Source organism: Brassica napus, chromosome C7 (assembly GCF_020379485.1).
Source record: "Brassica napus cultivar Da-Ae chromosome C7, Da-Ae, whole genome shotgun sequence".
Taxonomy (NCBI): domain Eukaryota; kingdom Viridiplantae; phylum Streptophyta; class Magnoliopsida; order Brassicales; family Brassicaceae; genus Brassica; species Brassica napus.
In genome coordinates this window covers 50,731,594-50,751,606 of record NC_063450.1, presented here as the reverse complement: position 1 = coordinate 50,751,606, position 20,013 = coordinate 50,731,594, and the positions used below count along the sequence as shown (strand labels likewise).

General features: G+C 37.8%; 4 protein-coding genes across 4 annotated transcripts; 3 read left to right on the top strand and 1 right to left on the bottom strand.

The window, feature by feature from the left end:
* The first annotated feature begins 272 nt into the window (after positions 1-272).
* LOC106408473 lies at positions 273-1,178 on the top strand. The gene is made up of 2 exons (XM_048764348.1): positions 273-1,009; positions 1,124-1,178. The coding sequence occupies exons 1-2, from the start codon at positions 273-275 to the stop codon at positions 1,176-1,178; spliced, it is 792 nt and encodes a 263-aa protein (XP_048620305.1).
* Positions 1,179-6,435: 5,257 nt separating this feature from the next.
* On the bottom strand, positions 6,436-6,979 carry LOC106409131. Its single transcript, XM_013849812.3, has one exon. The coding sequence runs from the start codon at positions 6,834-6,836 to the stop codon at positions 6,630-6,632; it is 207 nt and encodes a 68-aa protein (XP_013705266.1). The 5' UTR covers positions 6,837-6,979; the 3' UTR covers positions 6,436-6,629.
* Positions 6,980-9,619: 2,640 nt separating this feature from the next.
* On the top strand, positions 9,620-13,124 carry LOC106407055 (protein PELOTA 1). Its single transcript, XM_013847834.3, has 17 exons — positions 9,620-9,764; positions 9,870-9,961; positions 10,060-10,142; positions 10,224-10,299; positions 10,452-10,526; positions 10,607-10,663; positions 11,007-11,052; positions 11,154-11,229; positions 11,310-11,385; positions 11,477-11,509; positions 11,596-11,664; positions 11,825-11,931; positions 12,082-12,154; positions 12,315-12,353; positions 12,448-12,542; positions 12,636-12,742; positions 12,813-13,124. Exons 2-17 carry the CDS (start codon positions 9,911-9,913, stop codon positions 12,884-12,886), a joined length of 1,137 nt encoding a protein of 378 aa, XP_013703288.1. The 5' UTR covers positions 9,620-9,764; positions 9,870-9,910; the 3' UTR covers positions 12,887-13,124.
* An 867-nt stretch (positions 13,125-13,991) lies between these two features.
* On the top strand, positions 13,992-19,786 carry LOC106411079 (importin-4). The gene is made up of 20 exons (XM_013851764.3): positions 13,992-14,394; positions 14,510-14,642; positions 14,862-14,998; positions 15,074-15,119; positions 15,219-15,431; positions 15,519-16,028; positions 16,099-16,233; positions 16,301-16,516; positions 16,586-16,675; positions 16,770-17,014; positions 17,102-17,190; positions 17,631-17,671; positions 17,751-17,781; positions 17,871-17,993; positions 18,076-18,293; positions 18,379-18,474; positions 18,575-18,687; positions 18,817-18,952; positions 19,038-19,142; positions 19,229-19,786. The coding sequence occupies exons 1-20, from the start codon at positions 14,120-14,122 to the stop codon at positions 19,427-19,429; spliced, it is 3,153 nt and encodes a 1,050-aa protein (XP_013707218.1). The 5' UTR covers positions 13,992-14,119; the 3' UTR covers positions 19,430-19,786.
* The last annotated feature ends 227 nt before the right edge of the window (positions 19,787-20,013 follow it).

Sequence of the window (20,013 nt, the reverse complement as noted above, 5' to 3'; positions counted from 1 at the left end):
GAACATCATAAATGCATAAGACGTGTTGTGGCCGAGCTTGCATATATCATGCGGCCACGTGATCCCATTATAAATCTAATGTCTTGTATGATAATGTGGATCAGATGTCGAAAATAGCAAACAGAGACTATGCAGCCCTGAATCTCTCCGGAGACAATTACTTGCAGTGGGCGCTAGACACAAGGATTAGTCTAAAATCCAAGGGACTCGGTGATACTATCATCGAGGACAGTAATGAGAATGAAAAGAATAGATACAGGGCCATATGTTATATGCGCCATCATCTCATTGAAGGTCTTAAGGATCAGTACATGACGATTGAGAATCCATTGGATCTTTGGAATGCTTTAAGGCACAGATATGATCACCAAAAGATGGTGTTGCTTCCAAAGGCAAGGCACGATTGGATGCATCTCATATTCATGGACTTCAAGTCCGTGGATGAGTACAACTCGGCCTTGTTCAAAATCGTCTCAATACTAAGGCTGTGTGGTGAAGAAGTGTCTGATGTGATGATGCTTGAAAAGACCTATACGACTTTCAATCAGTCGAATTTTGTGTTGCAACAGCAATATAGAACAAAAGGTTGTGCCACATACACTGATCTGATCTCCTGTCTACTCTTGGCCGAGGCAAATAATGAGCTTCTCATGAAGAACAGTGGAGCTAGACCGGCCGGGACAGCACCATTACCCGAAGCCCATGACATTGAAAAGAAAGATCCCAAAGAAACCTACTACGCCCAAGACAACAGGAAACCATACGGTCATAGCCGTGGTGGGTACAGAGGACGTAGACGTGACAATCATAACGGTCGAGATAACTACTCAACCGGCCGAAGAGGAAACCACAATAACCGTGGTCGTGGTTCCAATTACGGTCGGGGCCGAGGGAGTTATGGCCGTGGACGAGGTGGCATATCCAAACCATCTCACACGACCAAGTCCTTATGTCACAGATGCGGGATGGACAATCATTGGGCCAAGAACTGCAGAACTCCAAAGCACTTGTGCGAACTCTATCAAGAGAGTATCAAGAACAAGAATCCGGAGGCAAACATGATCCAAGAAAACGGTCATGATGAAAAAGGATATGGGTATGATGCTGATGATGAATCCGACAGGGACAACAAAGATGACCAAATGGATTTTGAAACTTCTGATTGTCTAAAGGACTAGTTTTTCGAATCACATTGTCTTATTGCTTTATGTCTTTGATTTGGTGTTTTTATTTTATGAAATGACATTTATAATAAAAGTTTTACAAAGTCTCTAAAGTCTAGTAAATTTTACTTATAGAAATGAATGATGAGATGAGTATACTTGTGGTGGATAGTGGCACAAGTCATACGATCCTTAGAGACAAAAGGTATTTCATGAATCTCACATTCCAAAGTGCAAAGGTACAAACCATTGCGGGTGAGGCCAGCCTGATTGAAGGTCACGGCCAGGCCTATGTGATGATGCCCAAAGGCACTCACCTAGAGATCAAAACCGCCTTGTATTCCCCAAGCTCTAGAAGAAGCTTATTGAGTTTTAAGGACATAAGGTTGAACGGTTTTCACCTTGAAACATGGGAAGAAGGAAACAAAGAATTCCTTAACATAACTTTGATCACCAAAGGCAATAAAAAGATCCTAGAGACCATGCCCGCAATGTCTACTGGTCTTTACTATGCACGGATCAGTATGGTCGAGGCAAATACCTCAGAGCTATTCACTTTATGGCATAACCGGCTTGGCCATCCCGGAACAGTAATGATGCGAAAACTAATGATGAATTCATTAGGGCACACGTTTAAAGGAGTGATCCCACGAAATCTCACATGTGCTGCATGTGCACAAGGGAAACTCATAACTAGGCCATCACCAGCTAAGGTTAATAAAGAAACCTTAAACTTTCTGGAAAGAATCCAAGGGGACATATGTGGACTGATACACCCACCTTGTGGGACGTTTAGATACTTCATGGTCCTCATTGATGCATCGACCAGATGGTCGCATGTATGTCTGTTGTCCACTCGGAACTTAGCCTTTGCACGGCTACTTGCTCAGATGATAAGGCTGAGAGCACATTTTCCAGATTTTCCACTCAAGACTATACGTCTAGATAATGCTGGTGAGTTCACGTCCCAGGCGTTTAATGAATACTGTATGTCCATGGGGGTAAAAGTAGAACACTCCGTGGCACATGTCCATACACAGAACGGCTTGGCCGAATCTTTCATTAAACGTATCCAGCTGATAGCCCGTCCATTACTTATGAAGTCTAAACTTCCGGTATCAGCATGGGGACATGCGGTTTTACATGCTACGGAACTGATTCGCATCAGGCCATCTAGTGAGCATAGATATTCACCATCCCAATTACTTACGGGTCATGAGCCAGACGTGTCCCACATAAAAACATTTGGATGTGCCGTCTACGTTCCAATTACTCCACCACAGAGAACTAAGATGGGACCGCAGAGGAGGATGGGAATATACATAGGATATGAATCCCCAAGTATTATAAAGTATCTTGAGCCAACAACCGGTGATTTGTTTAAGGCCAGATACGAAGACTCACAGTTTGATGAGTCCACATATCCGTCCTTAGGGGGAGATAACAGCCGGTTGATAACAAAAGAAATAGAATGGTTTAGACCATCGACATCTTGGCAAGATCCTCGGACTAAAGATTGTGATTTAGAAGTCCAGAAGATAATACATCTTCAAGAGCTAGCTAATAGATTGCCAGATACATTTGCTGACCCAAATAGAGTGACAATATCACACATCCCGGCTTGTAATGCACCTGTAAGATTAGACGTCCAAGATGGACAATGTCAAGTGGCTACAGAGTCTAAGCAACGTCTAAAACGTGGCAGACCAATTGGTTCCAAAGACAAACAGCCTCGGAAATCCAAGAAAGGTGCTGGATCCGAGAGCATTAAGAAAACCGTCCAGGACATAGATGGAACGGTCGAGCCGACCATGACGGTTGAGCCGAGTGAACCGTCCACACCCGATGATCCGGTCGTTCCTCCAAGTGAGGTCCGGGACGCTGGACTTCACGGGACACCAGAACCGGACAATCAAGAGATCTCTATAAACCATGTGATGTCTGGAAAACAATGGAACAGAAAAGATATCAACGTTGATGATTTATTTGCATACAAGGTAGCACTTGAGATCATGGATAAAGATGAGGATCTAGAACCCACGTCCATACAAGAATGCATGCTAAGATCGGATTGGATCAAATGGAAACAAGCTATAAACGTGGAGTTAGAATCATTGAGAAAGAGAGGCGTTTTTGGCCCTATAATCTTGACACCTAGAGATGTCAAACCAGTGGGATACAAATGGGTCTTTGTAAGGAAGAGAAATGAGAAAGGAGAAGTAGTGAGATACAAAGCACGGCTTGTAGCACAAGGATTCTCACAAAGACCAGGAATAGACTATGAGGAAACTTATTCCCCTGTGGTGGATGCGACTACATTGAGATACTTAATCAGTCTGGCCGTGAGAGAGAGCATTGATTTGCGCCTAATGGATGTAGTTACAGCATACCTGTACGGACCACTGGACAATGAAATACATATGAGAGTTCCAGAGGGTATTGAGCTCAAAGATAAGAAAGGTTCTCGAGAACAACATTGCATCAAGCTGAACAAAGCTTTATATGGTTTAAAACAGTCAGGTCGAATGTGGTATAACCGGCTATCCGAGTACCTAACCAAAGAGGGTTATAAGAACGATCCAATAAGTCCATGTATATTCATAAAGAAATTCGACAGCAAGGGCTATGTTATAATATCTGTCTACGTGGACGACCTCAACATAATAGGAACCTCTGGAGAGATTTCCCAAACCGTCGAATGTCTAAAGAAAGAATTCGAAATGAAAGACTTAGGGAAAACTAAGTTTTGTTTGGGATTACAGTTTGAGTATAAAGAAAATGGCATCCTTGTGCATCAAGAAACTTATACAGAGAAGATACTCAAGCAATTCAATATGGACCAGGCACACCCCTTACCGTGTCCTATGGTCGTGAGGTCCTTAGACCTTGAGAAGGATCCATTCGGACCTAAGAAACCGGACGAGGAAGCACTCGGACCGGACATGCCTTACTTAAGTGCCATTGGGGCCTTAATGTATTTAGCTAGTCATACTAGACCGGACATAAGCTTTGCCGTGAGTTTACTATCCAGATTTGGGTCATGTCCGACCTTAAGGCATTGGAATGGTGTGAAGCATCTGTTCAGATATCTGAAAGGAACAAAAGATCTTGGTTTATTCTATACCAACCGGCCAGGAGAGAACATGGTCGGATATGCAGATGCTGGGTACTTATCTGATCCACACCAGGCTAGATCTCAGACAGGATATGTGTTTACACATAGTGGAGCCACAATATGTTGGCGTTCAACAAAGCAATCCTTAGTTGCTACATCGTCTAATCACGCCGAGATCATAGCCATGTATGAGGCAAGCCGTGAGCTTGTTTGGTTGAGGAACATGACCGGCCATGTCTTGAAAGAGAGTGGTCTGTCCGTGGGACAAGAGAAAGAGGAGCCAATGATCATCTACGAGGACAATGTAGCGTGCATAGCTCAGCTCAAGGAAGGATACATCAAGGGAGACAGGACCAAGCATATCCTGCCCAAGTTCTTTTTCACCCACGACTTGCAGAAGGCAAAGGAGGTTCACGTAGTCCAAGTCCGATCCAGCGACAACTCAGCCGACCTTTTCACCAAGTCTCTGCCAACCTCAACGTTCAGGAAGCTGGTTCATCAGATAGGGATGCGTCGCCTGAAGGATCTGCAGTGATGCCTTCATCAGGGGGAGTGTCATGCGTTGTACTCTTTTTCCTGTCTACGGTTTCCATTTTTTCCCACCTTGGGTTTTTTGGTTTTCCTAGAGAGGTTTTAACGAGGCAACATCATGCATGATACGAGCCCATATGGTTCTAGCATCCAAGGGGGAGTGTTATGAACAATGTGGATTGCTAGAAGCCAAAGGCCAAGACCGAGGCCCATAGAGAGAGAGAGAGACCGCGGCCCAAAGGGGAAAGAGAGTCGGCCGCCTCTTTACTTAGACGTTTCCATTTACCTTTCATGTTTATCTATTAGGAGGTTTTCCTTTTCACTCTAGGATTATGATTTGGATACTTTCCTTTTTGTCTATCCCTTGTATGCCCTATATAAGGGAACACTTTGATTCAGAGATTAATAAGACAAGAGACACACGATTTACACTCTTGTACACAACAATTTCTCTTTTTTTGTTTTTGACAACCAATATATTTCTCTTTAAAACAGACAAAATATAAAAATGAACCGCGTACACATTTAGAATTAGCTGTTCCTCTAGTCAATTACCGATAATCAGGTGTGTTTTATTTTTACTTATATACCTCAGCAGTGACATCACCTTTTTAATTCACCAGCAGATACACAATTTTTTGGGAACTAACACTTCTAGAGATAAATAATCAAAACTCTAACACGTCGTCGCATCTTCATAGCTCAATTTTCTTGTGAATGTTTTATCAGATGGAGTTGGTTATTTTCAGTTTCATTTTTTATCAATTTTTTTTTACCTATTCTATATCCATCTACAATACTATTGAAATATAATAAACTTTATTCATCATATATATTTTGACATATATGATATATTTATATTTGATATATATTTATTCTTGTTTGGAAACGGGATGGGGTGTATGATTTGTTTTTCTTTGTATATGCTAGTATAGCAGCATATATATATGGCGTTGTCTTTGTCATAACTCATAACAAACTTTGGTTATTAAAATCTACGAGTAGCTCGTGTAGTAATTAAGTAATAATATAAGTATAATTATTTATGTTATTTTGATCTGCTATGGCTGATATTTTCATCATTTGTTTTAAAATACTAATGTTTCATATGTTATATTAGTTACCGATGTTCCCATCCCAGTTTTCGTTCCAAACCTAAGTTGAGAAAATAAAATGGGATAAGATCTGTTTACTTCCAAGTACTTTTTTTCTTGGGTCGAAAATGTGAAGTACTTTCAAGTTCTTGTTTCTATCCCGTTGTTACAAAATCTCGTTTGCCTACCTCTACCTTCCGATGCTGAAGTTAAAATTAAATCGTTTTCAATCGTCCGAATGTCTTCACGGTCCAAAATTGACTTATAACCAACTTTCAAATATATATAGTTCATAGACCAAAACAGTTGAACATTCGGAATTGGAAGCTAAATAATTTAATGAACTTAATCCGTTAAAGGCGACTTATCTCAAATATGAAGTTATATACTGTATTCTTCTCCCTGCTTATTTTTCATCTATTTCTGACGTCATATAAAATGAAGTTATTACTTATTCATCGTCATTAATGTGAATAACACCGCAAACAATTTTTTTTTCTTGAAGATCATCATTAGGTAAAAAGATCAGGAGTTCATCAAAGATGTATAACTTTCTATTATATTTCGATACAAAAATTTACAAAGTTCTAAGCGATTCATCACAATCTAGAGAAAGAGAGGCAGAGAGATACACTCAGTGGAAAAAAAACTCAGCCGTCACTTTTCAATTAGATCAAGAAGGAGGAGAAGATCCGCAACAAAGTCTCTAAAAAGTCTTCAAGCAGATCAGAAGTCTACGAGATGAGAAGAAAAGTCCGGGAACGGCGACGACCGGTTAGTACTCGAAGGAGAAGGACAAGGCAAGATGAAACCGCCAACTCTTACGACGTTGCTGTCGCCTCCTGGCCGTCTAGGAAGCATCCCGACGGTGAGTTTAGCGATAGCTGATGTGTACTCCACCAGTAGCTCGGCGACGATTACGACAGAGATCATGTTCGATGATTACTTGAGTTTCAGGTGATGGATTTGCAGAAGAAAAAAGAAGGACCTCGAACAAGAGAGAGAGAGAGAGAGAGAGAGAGAGAGAGAGAGAGAGAGAGAGAGAGAGAGCTGAAATGGAAGTTTGGTGGTATGACTTGTGAGGAAGAAAGACCTCTCTATGTCTTTATATAGATGAAATAGTTTCTCTTCTCTAATCTACCGATTATAATAATATGCGTTTTATTTTTTTAATTTACCAATATAACAAATCAAACACATCGCTTTCAAGAAAACTGCACTTGTTGTTCTTGTCTTCTAGACCTCTTTTGTCCAAATCTATTTTAGTTCTTGATATTATTACTATCAATTTATAAAATACACGCCATATGTGACAAATTCACGAACTGTCTTTTTTGCTTGTACCAACACTACAACTATGATGTATTTGTTTGGTCGGATGTTTTATTGCACTTGAGAAAAAAATCATTAACAAGGTTACAAGGGAGATGGATTTTATAAATTTACTAGTATATGATTTGGAATTCTAATCACATATCATTTGGCATATGATTGGAGCTTACAGATGTAGATTTTGAGCTAATTCTTTATGGCAATATCAGATATTTTGTTCTGATTCTCCGAGGAGGAGACATTTATTAATTTTTGTTAGTAAAATGAGCATCATTTAAACAATTATAAAGGACATGTCAACCTTCACGCGTTCACAAGCACAACTTGGCTTGCTGTAATATAGTCACATAAAAACTAATGTTTTGATATTGAATCATATAAGTTAGGCAATTTTTAATTCGGTATGAGTTGTCGTCGACGGTAAGTTGTATCTGTATTAATTCATTGTTAATTACCAGAGCTTCGACCTAGTCCTTGATGAAACGCACGTATTTTGTTGCATCTGTCGCACACTCATCTTTTCTCGCCATGCATTATCTCCATTCAAAGTTGCATCAGTTAAGATTTAAGAATAACAAGTTGTAATAAGAAACATCACAGAAAGACATGGCCGAGGATCTAAAACGAATTTATGTATTTCCTTTTTTTGTGCAACTAATACTACTGAATTACTAATTGATGTCATACCAAATAAATATAGGAAAGTCTATAAGCTGTTTATTGCCAGTGAAGTGGACCACGTTATGTATTTTAAGTACATTAAATGCTGCATATCGAAACGTATCGCAATGCCGTCCATCACCAGCGATGACCATTCTTCAAATTGTCGGTAGATAAGTTTAGGATTTGATATAATTTTCATTGTTGAATTTTCTTTTCGAATGTATCTATCTATCTACTGACTTTTGTGTTACTCTTTTGGCTTTATTCTATTTTCCCCCCTACACATTGGTCACTAAGTTCAAAACAAACATCATACACAATACCAATATCTGAAATTTATTATTTATCAACTAGAAAAACTGGGGCCATCCCGGTTCAGCACCTATTTTCACCAATTAAATTGTTAGCAGTCCACTGTTTAAACTTGTTTATGAAAACTTGATCAATATATTAATAATAAAAAGTCGTATTCAGATTTTATATGTTTTTAAAATTTTCATTATAAGTGGATAGTTTTCTAATGGGATATACCTTTTTTGATCTAGAAATATATATATATTTTTTTTGTTTTATTGAATAACTAGGTTAAGATCCGCGCCGTGCGCGAGATCAACATTATATATATAAATTATTTTATGTATTAAATATTTTTACATATTATGAAATAATAAATATATATTAAATAATTAAAAGTCAGTAACTATTAAATATATAATTAAATTGGTTCGAACATATAAATCAATTTTATTATTCCAAAAAATATTTTTTTTTATATTTGATAGGATATGTTATTAAATTTAAATGATACTAATATAGATAATATATTTTAGTATATATTTAATATTAATGTCTATTAAATGATGATTTCTACTCATATAGTTTTTTTTTTATCATTTGTATCTTTTATAGAAAAAAAATTACTGATAACAAAATTTTCATTGTGGAACTAATAGTTTTAGTAATTTATAATTTTTTAAAAAATAAGTTGTCAATGATTGTTCAAAACTTTTATCAAAAAAATTGTTCAAAGTAAATTTTGAAACTAAAATATTGTATTTTATATGGTTTATAGTTTAATTTAAAATGATATATATATTAATCTTAATAATTAATTAAATTAGACTTTTTACTTATATAATTTTTGAAATCATTTGTATTTTTTCATAACAAAAATTTTAAACCATGGATCATAAAATTTGAATGTGAGACTTTTAACAGTTTTAGTAATTTATAGCCGTTTGTAAAAATTCAAAATATAACATATACATAAAAATCTAAATTTTTATTATATGGTTATTGTGGTTGTTTAATTTATTTAATAGTTTAAAATTAAACAAATATGATAGAAGATACACTATTTTTATCAAATCTTTATTATTCAAAATCATTGCCATATATACTTTAGCCACATTAGGCAATTCCGTAAATTTTATTTAAGGAAATAATAAAGTACAATAATGATGAATTTATTGTTAGTTTAATAAAAAAATTATTATATAATTAGATGGATCAACATATTTCTTTAATGATTCTAAGAATCATTTTGGTGATGACATGTGGTTACAAAAAGAAATTGTAATGCTTCTCAAATAATACGTGGGGATATTCATTTACTCAAAATACGTATTTAAATTGATGACTCTTTTACCCCGACAGTTTTAATTGGATTTTAGAAACACTTAGTTGTGTATTAAATAAAACAGGCCTGTCTTAATCTACTAGTAATAAAATTGGATTTTAGCATTAGGGCTGTTTTGACCTTTCAGAAGCTGCTACAGACGAGAGAGACTTTGTCGAAATCGAAACTCTGCGTATGTGGATCGAGTCTCCGAACCTCTCTAACATTAACATAGACCCTCGCCGGAGGTTTGTAACTTTACGTCTCTCTTTACTTCACCAATTCGCTTATCGCCTTTCGATTTATGTGCAAATTCAGAGACTTTTATTCATCTCTCTGTGTTTTCTTATTAGACTCTGCTAGAGAACATACCTTCTTCAAAAGCGAGATTACGATGAAGATTGTCCGCAGAGATTTCGTTCGTAATGGACCCGGAAGCGTTAAGGTTGTTTGATTGATTCCCTTCTTCTATTGGGATGTTTGAAGCCCTAAGCTTTAACTGCAATTGAATTGCTTTTTTTTTTTTTTTTTTGCTAAATATAGATGGTGGCTGAGGACTCTGATGATCTCTGGTATGCTTATAACCTCATTGCCGTCCGAGATAGTGTAATGGCTGTCACTTTTAGGTACACTCTCAAGGGATTTATGTTTGTTTGATTGAGACTAGTGACACCATTTCGTTAAAAAGGATTTTTTCGTGTTATCAGAAAGGTTCAGAGAGAGGTGCCTGGTGGGGGAAGAGACTCTGAACGTGTTAGACTGAAGCTCGAAGTACAAGTTGAGGTATGTTTTTTATGGGATTGGTTTGCTGCACCTTTGTTAATACTTCTCTACAATGTCAATAAATGTACTATATTGCTTTGCGTTCATACGGGTTTGTCTTTTGGGTCTTGGAAGGTGTCTTTGTCTAATATTTTCTTTATTCATTGAATTAGGAGGTGGACTATGACAAAGACGCGGCTGTTCTGCGCATACGTGGCAAGAATATCCTGGAGAATGATCACGTCAAGGTAGATTGAGACGCTGACTTCTACCATATAGATTTTTATTTGTGTGTGTCTGTGCTGCTGAAGCTTGTGTTGTATCGCAGATTGGTGCATTCCATACGTTGGAGATTGAGCTGAAACGACCTTTTGTATTGAGAAAGGTAGATGCCCCTCTTTTTTTTTTACTAATCTTATCCTTCACAAGTTCTGTTCTCTTTCTACCTTGTAAGTGTGGCATAATGCGTCCATTTGCAAGATAATTATCTTTTAGTATTTATATTTATTATGCGTAGAAGAGTCAGATTGCCTTTAACTGTGGTTATTAAAGTACACGATCCCATTTAAAGCAGTTTTGGAAGTAGAAGCTACCTTGCTGTAGTTAGGTCTTGATGTTGTTTCTATAGCAGCCTGCTTACTATGTTGGTGGTTGATTTGAACTTTTCATTCCTTCTTAAAACTTCATTTGTAATCGATAGTGTGTACATGGGTGTGTGTGAGTTTCAGGGAATTTGGGACTCATTGGCGCTTGATACACTCAAGCAGGCCTCAGGTATGCTGCTCCTTTGATTTTGTATATGCTCATAGGCCTGCAAATCAATATTTATATTCGGACTCAAGTTTATTTATCTTTCTTTTTTTTTCCTTGCATAGATCCCGCTGCTAGTGCTGATCTAGCTGTAGTTCTAATGCAAGAGGGACTTGGACAAATCTTCCTTGTCGGCAGAAGGTACTACTTACTCTTTTGACGGCATGTATTTCTACTTTCGTTCATTTCTGATCTTGTTTTTTTTTTTTTATGATTGGCAGTGTGACAAGTAGCCGTGCACGAATAGAAACATCAATTCCTAGGAAGCATGGACCTGCAATTGCTGGTTACGAATCTGTATGTTCCTCCACAGTTTCACTATATAGATGTCCAAAACTATGGTTTGATGGAATTTCTCTGATATTACCCCTTCAATTTTTTTCTGTAGGCTTTGAAGAAATTCTTTGAGAATGTTCTGCAGGTTTGTTTTAGTTCCCAGAGTATACATGTTTCGTATTGTTGTTTTAGTTCCACATATATTCTGAAAGTCTGTTTGGAATATCACAGGCCTTTGCGAAACATGTTGACTTCAGTGTCGTTCGTTGTGCAGTGATCGCTAGTCCCGGCTTTACAAAGGTAATTTTTTGTATCTCGAGGCTGTGTCTAAAACTTACAGAGGGTTAATCATTGTTTCAAATGCAGCTGGGCAAGCTTTATACTAGTATAAAACACTTCCAAGGTTTACAGGTTTCCCTTACATATATGATAAGCTTTTTTGATTGTTTCTTATCTTCAGGATCAGTTTCATCGTCACTTGTTATTGGAAGCTGAAAGAAGACAGCTGAGACCTATAATTGAGAACAAATCACGTATAATTCTGGTGCACACAAACTCTGGTTATAGGTATTGTGTTTCTGTAACCTGTCAAAATAATTATCTCCCAAGTTACAAAAATCAATAGCTTTTTGTATTGTTTTGCTTATTCACTTCTATAAAGCCTTCAATTTTTCTTTTTTCTTTTTTGATTTCTAACATTATGTTTTTGGCTCACAGACATAGCCTAGGAGAGGTTCTTAATGCACCCAACGTGATGAATATGATCAAAGATACTAAAGCAGCAAAAGAGGTGATTTAATTTGTCAATTTAGCTTTGAATTGCTAAATTGGTTAAGTGTATAAGAATGTTTTATTGTCTTTTGGATTTTTTTTTCTGGTTGCTTATTTGAATTCTTCTTGAAATGTACCGTTATCATCCACTTGCTTGATGTGAATTTTGCCTCTTGTAGGTCAAAGCTCTCAACGATTTCTTCACCATGCTTTCAAATGTGAGGTTCTTTTGCGATGAGTAGAGAAATATTCTCAATCGTTTTAATATTTATATAAATGCGTCTTGAGATTCGTTTGCTTTATCTAATCCAGGATCCAGCTCGAGCATGCTATGGACCAAAACATGTAGAAGTTGCTCATGAGCGAATGGCAGTCCAAACACTTCTCATCACCGATGAGCTTTTCAGGTTCAGTAATGGAAAGGAGTACCAATCCTAATTCGACTTTTTATAATTTCAAAAGGTAAATGTGATTGATGTTGTTATAAACTTTTTGTGCAGGAACTCTGACGTGAAAACAAGGAAAAAGTATGTGGATTTGGTGGAGTCGGTGAAAGATTCAGGAGGAGAGGCTTTTATATTCTCGTCGATGCATGTTTCAGGGGAACGTGAGTGTTTCCTTCTTTATCCCTTCTTCTTTACTGTGCCAGACTCTTATACAGTGTTGATGATTTGCAGAGTTGGCACAACTCACTGGAATTGCAGCTCTTCTCAGGTTCCCTTTACCAGACCTCGAAGACATTGAGATGTAATATATCTTCGGCTATAGAAAACAATACAAAATCATATAGCTCTCATTATAATCCTCTATAGCTTAAAGTGAGATTTGTATTGTGGGCTATGAAGGCAACTCTTACATTGAAGTACAGTTAGTTGTTGCTGTTTTTCAGCGCTTTGGTTTCAGTCAAATAGGAAACGCTATACCTTGTTGAATCTTGAGCTTTCTAATCTGTAAAACATATTTTGGGAGCACTTAACATTAACACATGATTTCTTATGCGTATTTACAAATTTACAAATAAACACTAGTTATGTTTTTACATTTGATACAAGACCATTAGACCAAGATCTTCTATCTACCAGTCACGTTACTTGCTGTTAGTATGAATGCCATGAAAGTTCATATAATTACTCGCGAGCACTCACACATACAAATAAACTAAGTTTCAACAAACTAATAAATTTTAAAATATTTAAAACCGCAAAGTTGACCAGTTTCATTTATAAAATATAACAGATCAATTTCATATCGACAAAGTTGCAAAGTAAACGTATATTTTTATATAAAATAAATATTGTTTTTTTGGTGTAAATACAAATATTAAGTTGTTTTTTAACCGTTTATGTTAAGCTAGATGAAGTTTCAACTTAAAACCAATTAGTGATAAATGGAGTGGTTATCTTATGTATTGCTTATAATCTTTTTCAACTACCGATGTTGGACTTTTGTCCCTAATACGTCATTCGAGATGATGGCTCTTTGAGCGTCAATCTCGGAATGTTCAAGCAAAGATCGAAGGCCAACTTTGGGCCGGGTCGATGTAGATCAGGTTGGATTGCATGGATCGGGCTATGATACCATGTTAAACTAGATGAGACTTCCAAACTAAAACCAATTGGTGATAACTGGATTGATCCATCTATCTTATATATTGTTTATGATCCATTCTAAATTTTTACATCCAATTAATTTGTTAAATATTTATTCTCATATAACATTTTTAAGAAACTATAGTCAAATAGTAAAGTAAAGTTTGCTACCAATAAATAAATAATACGATACCGACCAATAAATATGAAAATTCATCTGTGGTAAAAAAAAACCGTTAGTTATAAAAAGAGGAAGAAATGCAAAAACCCTTAAATAAATAAAAAAGGGGAGAAAAAAGAAAAAAAGAAAAACCCTATTCGCTCACTCTTACTCTCCGACAAACTCCAGCAGCAGCAGCCTCTGTCTGCTTCGGGGAGATCAATCAATTCAAACCATGGCGCAATCTCTCGAGCTTCTCTTGATCCAATTCCTCATGCCCGATAACGACGCTCGTCGCCAAGCTGAGGATCAGATCAAGCGTCTCGCCAAGGATCCTCAAGTCGTCCCCGCCTTAGTTCAGCACCTCCGCACCGCTAAAACCCCCAACGTCCGCCAGCTCGCCGCCGTCCTCCTCCGTAAAAGAATCACCGGACATTGGGCCAAGCTCTCTCCGCAGATGAAACAGGAAGTTAAGCAGTCTTTAATCGAAAGCATCACCGTAGAGAATAGGTTTCTCTTACTTCCTCACACTCTCTCTCTGTTTTTCTTTTGAATAGGGTTTTTGAAAGTTTCGATTTTTAAATTAAAGTTTCGATTTTTTAAATTAAATTTGTTAATTTAACAGTCCACCTGTGAGGCGTGCGAGTGCCAATGTTGTGAGCGTAGTAGCGAAGTACGCTGTTCCAGCTGGAGAGTGGCCTGACTTGTTAACCTTTCTCTTCCAGTGTAGCCAGAGTGCTCAAGAAGACCACCGTGAAGTGAGTCTCTTACTCCCCTGTGAGCTGTGAAACTATTTGATAGGATGTTTTTTTCACTTAGACCATCTCTAATGGTTTACTAACTCTGTAATAGAATTAGTCATTCTATTATGGAGTGGAAGTAGAGTTGGAATTGAGTTCTTTTACTATAAAATAGTGAAAAAATAGAGTGAGGTTGGAGATACTCTTATCTTAATGTGTTTTTGTTGTTGTTTGTAGGTGGCATTGATCCTTTTCAGCTCTTTGACTGAAACTATTGGGAACACATTTAGGCCATACTTTGCTGACTTGCAAACTCTTCTTCTCAAGTGTATGCAAGATGAAAACAGCAGCCGTGTCAGAGTTGCTGCTCTCAAGTAATTTTTACTTCTCATCTTGCTCTTCTCTTTTACAGTTATCTCTATCTTTTACACGATTCTGTAATTTACCAGGGCAGTGGGCTCTTTTCTTGAGTTCACAAGCGACGGGGATGATGTGGTAAAATTTAGCGACTTTCTTCTCTTTTTTTGGTTTATGTTGTAGCCATGTTTAAATGTTTCTTAGTATTGAGTTTGTTGCTTATGTCGTTTCTATCAGGTCAAGTTCCGAGATTTCATTCCAAGCATATTGAACGTGGCGAGGAAATGTATTGCTTCTGGCGAGGAGGATGTTGCTATACTTGCTTTTGAGATTTTTGATGAGCTGATTGAATCTCCTGCTCCTCTTCTGGGAGATTCTGTCAAATCAATCGTGCAGTTCTCTCTTGAAGTCTCATGTAATCAAACCCTGGAAAGTAGCACCCGTCACCAGGTTAGGACTTAGGAGAATCATTCTCTTTTTACTTGAAACAGGTTTAAATTATGATTCCTTGTGCTTTATTTCATTTATTGTCACCAGGCGATCCAAATAGTTTCATGGTTGGCAAAGTACAAATACACTTCCCTTAAAAAACACAAGCTAGTCATACCAATTTTGCAAGTTATGTGCCCTTTAATCGCCGAGTCATCTGATCAAGAGGACAACGACGATGATGATCTCGCTACTGATCGTGCAGCTGCTGAAGTCATTGACACACTAGCTATGAACCTGCCAAAGCATGTGTTCCCCACTGTTTTCGAGTTTTCTTCCATGTATAGTCAGAGCACGGATCTGAAGTTTCGGGAAGCTTCTGTAACTGCTCTAGGTGTTATATCAGAAGGCTGCTATGATCTTATCAAAGAGAAGCTAGACATTGTTCTGAATATAGTCTTGGGAGCTTTAAGAGACCCTGAGAAAATGGTTCGTGGGGCTGCATCTTTTGCGCTAGGCCAATTTGCCGAGTATCTCCAGCCTGAGATTCTGTCGCATTATCAGAGTTTTCTTCCGTGTGTTTTGAATGCGATTGAAGATACATCTGAGGAAGTGAAGGTAAAATTTAAAGCATATGATAACATGAAAACGTTAGTTTATTAGTAACATTTGTCATTACTGTCCACAGGAGAAGTCATACTATGCTTTGGCAGCGTTCTGTGAGAACATGGGAGAGGAGATTGTTGCTTACCTTGATCCTTTAATGGGGAAGCTCATGGCAGCTCTCCAAAATAGTCCACGTAATCTGCAGGAGACTTGCATGGTACACAGACAATCTTTCCCAGAGTTTTCTGGAATATTGATTTAAGCTGTTTGCTACTTGCTTGCAGTCAGCAATTGGGTCGGTTGCTGCTGCTGCAGAGCAAGCATTCAATCCATACGCTGGGAGGGTTTTAGAGGCGATGAAGTTCTTCATGGTGCTCACTAATGACGAAGATCTTCGTGCCCGTGCACGGTCTACTGAGCTTGTAGGGATCGTCGCAATGTCCGTTGGGAGAAAAGGGATGGAGGCCATTTTGCCACCTTTCATCGATGCTGCAATATCAGTAAGTACCTTACTGTTAGTATGTCATTTTGTGGAAGAGAGAGAGAGCTCACAATCACAAAATTTTCAGGGATTTGGATTGGAGTACAGTGAGTTGCGAGAATATACTCATGGATTCTTCAGCAACGTAGCTGAAATATTGGATGACACTTTTGCCCAGGTGTGTCTACATTTCATTTATATAGAGATTTATAACAGCTTTGACTCCATTGATTATGTTTAAAGTAAACCAAAAAACATTTTTTTTTCTGCAGTATTTACCTCGCGTTATGCCGTTAGTATTTGCTTCGTGCAATCTTGATGATGGGTCTGCGGTCAACATTGATGAGTCAGACGATGAGAGTGTTAACGATTTTGGTGGGGTATCCTCTGATGATGAAGCTCATGATGAGCCTAGGATTCGGAACATAAGTGTAAGAACAGGAGTTTTGGATGAGAAGGCAGCTGCAACTCAAGCTCTTGGCCTGTTTGCACTCCACACTAAATCTTCTTTTGCACCGTATCCTTCATCTTTCCCTTTACATTTTCTTCTTCTTTGAACTTCTTACGAGAATCTTTATTCATGGCTACTTAACTAACTTATCAGCTACCTTGAGGAGTCATTGAAAATCATGGACAAACATTCTGGATATTTTCATGAAGATGTTCGGCTTCAAGCTGTCACTGGTTTGAAACGTGAGTTTTCTGTTTATTGATTATCTAATTTCTTGTTCCATTGATTGTCATTGTTGTTACTGGGCCGGAACTATGCCGACAAGGACGATCTTAACCATAACCCTTTGAACCTCTTCCGTTAGATTAATTTGAATAGACAAGCTTAGTAAAGTGTTGTTTACTTGATTAAATTTCCTAAACAGTTGGGCATATACTAGATCTACAGTACTCGTTCTTGCCGCCAATATGTGGTTCAGCTGTCTAAGCCCTTTACTTTTGTAATATCATGCGGGATGTAATGTCCACTCAGTTTGGTTAGAATTAGAAGTATGCAGTTCATCGCATCCGTTAGTATTTAAAAGCTAAGGTAGTCTATGGGTTAGACTTGACAATAATGGTAGCATCAGAGACGCATTCTACTTTGAGTATACTAATCTCATATTTTTCCTGTTGGATTGCAGATATATTGGCTGCAGCACATGCCATATTCCAAACTCATAATGTAAGGGATTTGATCTTGAATCTCTCTATCTTTCCCTCTGTTCCAGTTTCCTTTTTCTGAATGTTTGGTTCTCATGCAGGATGGAACTGGGAAGGCAAATGAAATTCTTGGTAATCCGCATTACACATCAATTTTGTTTTCTTCTCATTAACAATGATAATTTACTAGAAGATATTGAAACAGTTTTGGTCCACCGCAGATACAGTTATGAATATTTATATCAAAACCATGGCTGAGGATGACGACAAGGAGGTTGTTGCTCAGGCTTGCTTGAGCATTGCAGATATCATGAAGGATTATGGTTACATAGCCATCCAAAATTGTGGGTGTCAGTTTCATAAAAAAAGTTATTTCACGGTATTCAATCTTCTTTCTACTCTTGGACTGAAGGCGTTGTTTCGTAGATTTACCACCTCTTGTCGATGCGACATTGCTACTGCTGAGGGAGAAAGCAGCTTGCCAGCAGCTAGAAGATGAGAGTGACGACGATGATGATGATGCTGGACATGATGAGGTTCTCATGGATGCAGTTTCTGACCTCCTCCCCGCCTTTGCAAAGTGTATGGGGTCTCATTTTGAGCCCGTCTTTGCAAGTTTCTTCGAGCCGTTGATGAAATTCGCGGTGGGTATTAATAACTACACCATTCATTGCCACAACTTGTTTCATTGAAATTGAGGCAATTTCTTTCACTTCTTGTCTTCTGTAGAAAGCTTCACGTCCCCCACAGGATAGGACAATGGTAGTTGCCGGTCTTGCTGAAGTTGCTCAAGACATGGGTGCTCCAATCGCTGCCTATGTTGATGTGATTTTCCTCATCTTATATCTTATGTTCTCTAAGATCCGTTTCTTTTTGTTGAAGAAGCCATATTAAAACCAACCATTGTTGAATATTTTTTTTGCAGAGGATAATGCCCTTGGTGCTAAAAGAATTGGGGTCACGTCATGCAACCAATAGAAGGAATGCAGCTTTCTGTGTCGGAGAGCTATGTAAAAACGGGGGTGAAACTGCTCTTAAGTATCCTTTTCCTTGTTACAAACTTCAACTATATCCTAGGCGTAAAGACTTTTGTCCATTGGTTTCTATGCTTATCTATCGTCTTCCTCGGTCACACGCCACATTTGTCTTCCCTTGATTCAATACCAGATATTTTAACGATGTGCTACGTGGAATTTACCCGCTTTTTGGCGAGTCAGAGACAGACCTTGGTGTTAGGGATAATGCAGCAGGTGCCACCGCAAGGATGATTGTTGTTCATCCTCAACTAGTCCCGCTAAATCAAGTATGATCTCGGACTAGGCCAGTTTCTCTATTTGTTTGCTTACTTCATGAAACACGGTACTCATTCCATAAGTTATACAATTCAGGTACTTCCAGTGTTGCTGAAAGGTTTACCTCTAAAGGAAGATCAAGAGGAGTCCATGGCTGTATACAGCTGTATATATTCACTTGTTTTGGCAGCCAATCCACAGGTATTTTTTTCCACTAAAACTTTTCAAGTTCTGACAGGAACATTTTCGTTTGGGGCTTAATCCTTGTGCTTGGGATGCAAAAATAGATCGTCTCACATGTTCCGGACCTGGTTAAAATCTTCGGACAAGTAGTGGAGTCGCCGGTAGAGAAAGCTGAAGTGAAAGCAATTGTAGGGAGAACTTTCTCCCACCTGATATCGGTTTATGGCGATCAGTTGCATCCATTAATAAGTGGCCTACCACCTTCTCAAGCTAACGCTCTTGCTGCGTTTGCTTCTACTGGCTGATCATCTCTCTCTCTTGTGATCTATATATACTATCTCTCAAAAGCTGAAAACTGTCTTCAGGTATTTTGTTTGTTTGTTAAAATTTTTTAAAATCCATTCTTGCTCATTTGAGCCACAAATCTTTGTTTTTAGATATCTTGATTAGCATTTGGGGAAGAGGGTGTTTTGCTATATGTTCCTTTCTCTAGAGTTTTGTCCTCATGTGTTCATCTCTTTTCTCCATTTATTTTATAATTTTCTAAGTTTGCAAGTTATACGAGTGGGGGATGGGTAAAATGGTTGGCTGTATTTTACCCTATATATGTTTCAATTTTCTTGTTGTGTTTAATTGATTCATCATAGATAAGAGTTTTCTTACTTCTTTAGCCATGAATTATATATGCCTTTGGATATTATTATCTTTCATGCAACACTTTAGTGGCACTAATTAATTCACGAGGCATTGACGGAAAGGGACTAAACTATGTTTATGTGTGAATTTATTGTTGGTTCAAGATCATGTGCTTCACATATATGTTCAGTGACGCTTAGAAAGGAGATATAAAATAGTGGTCCAAGAAAATTGGAAAGCTCTCTTCTGACCA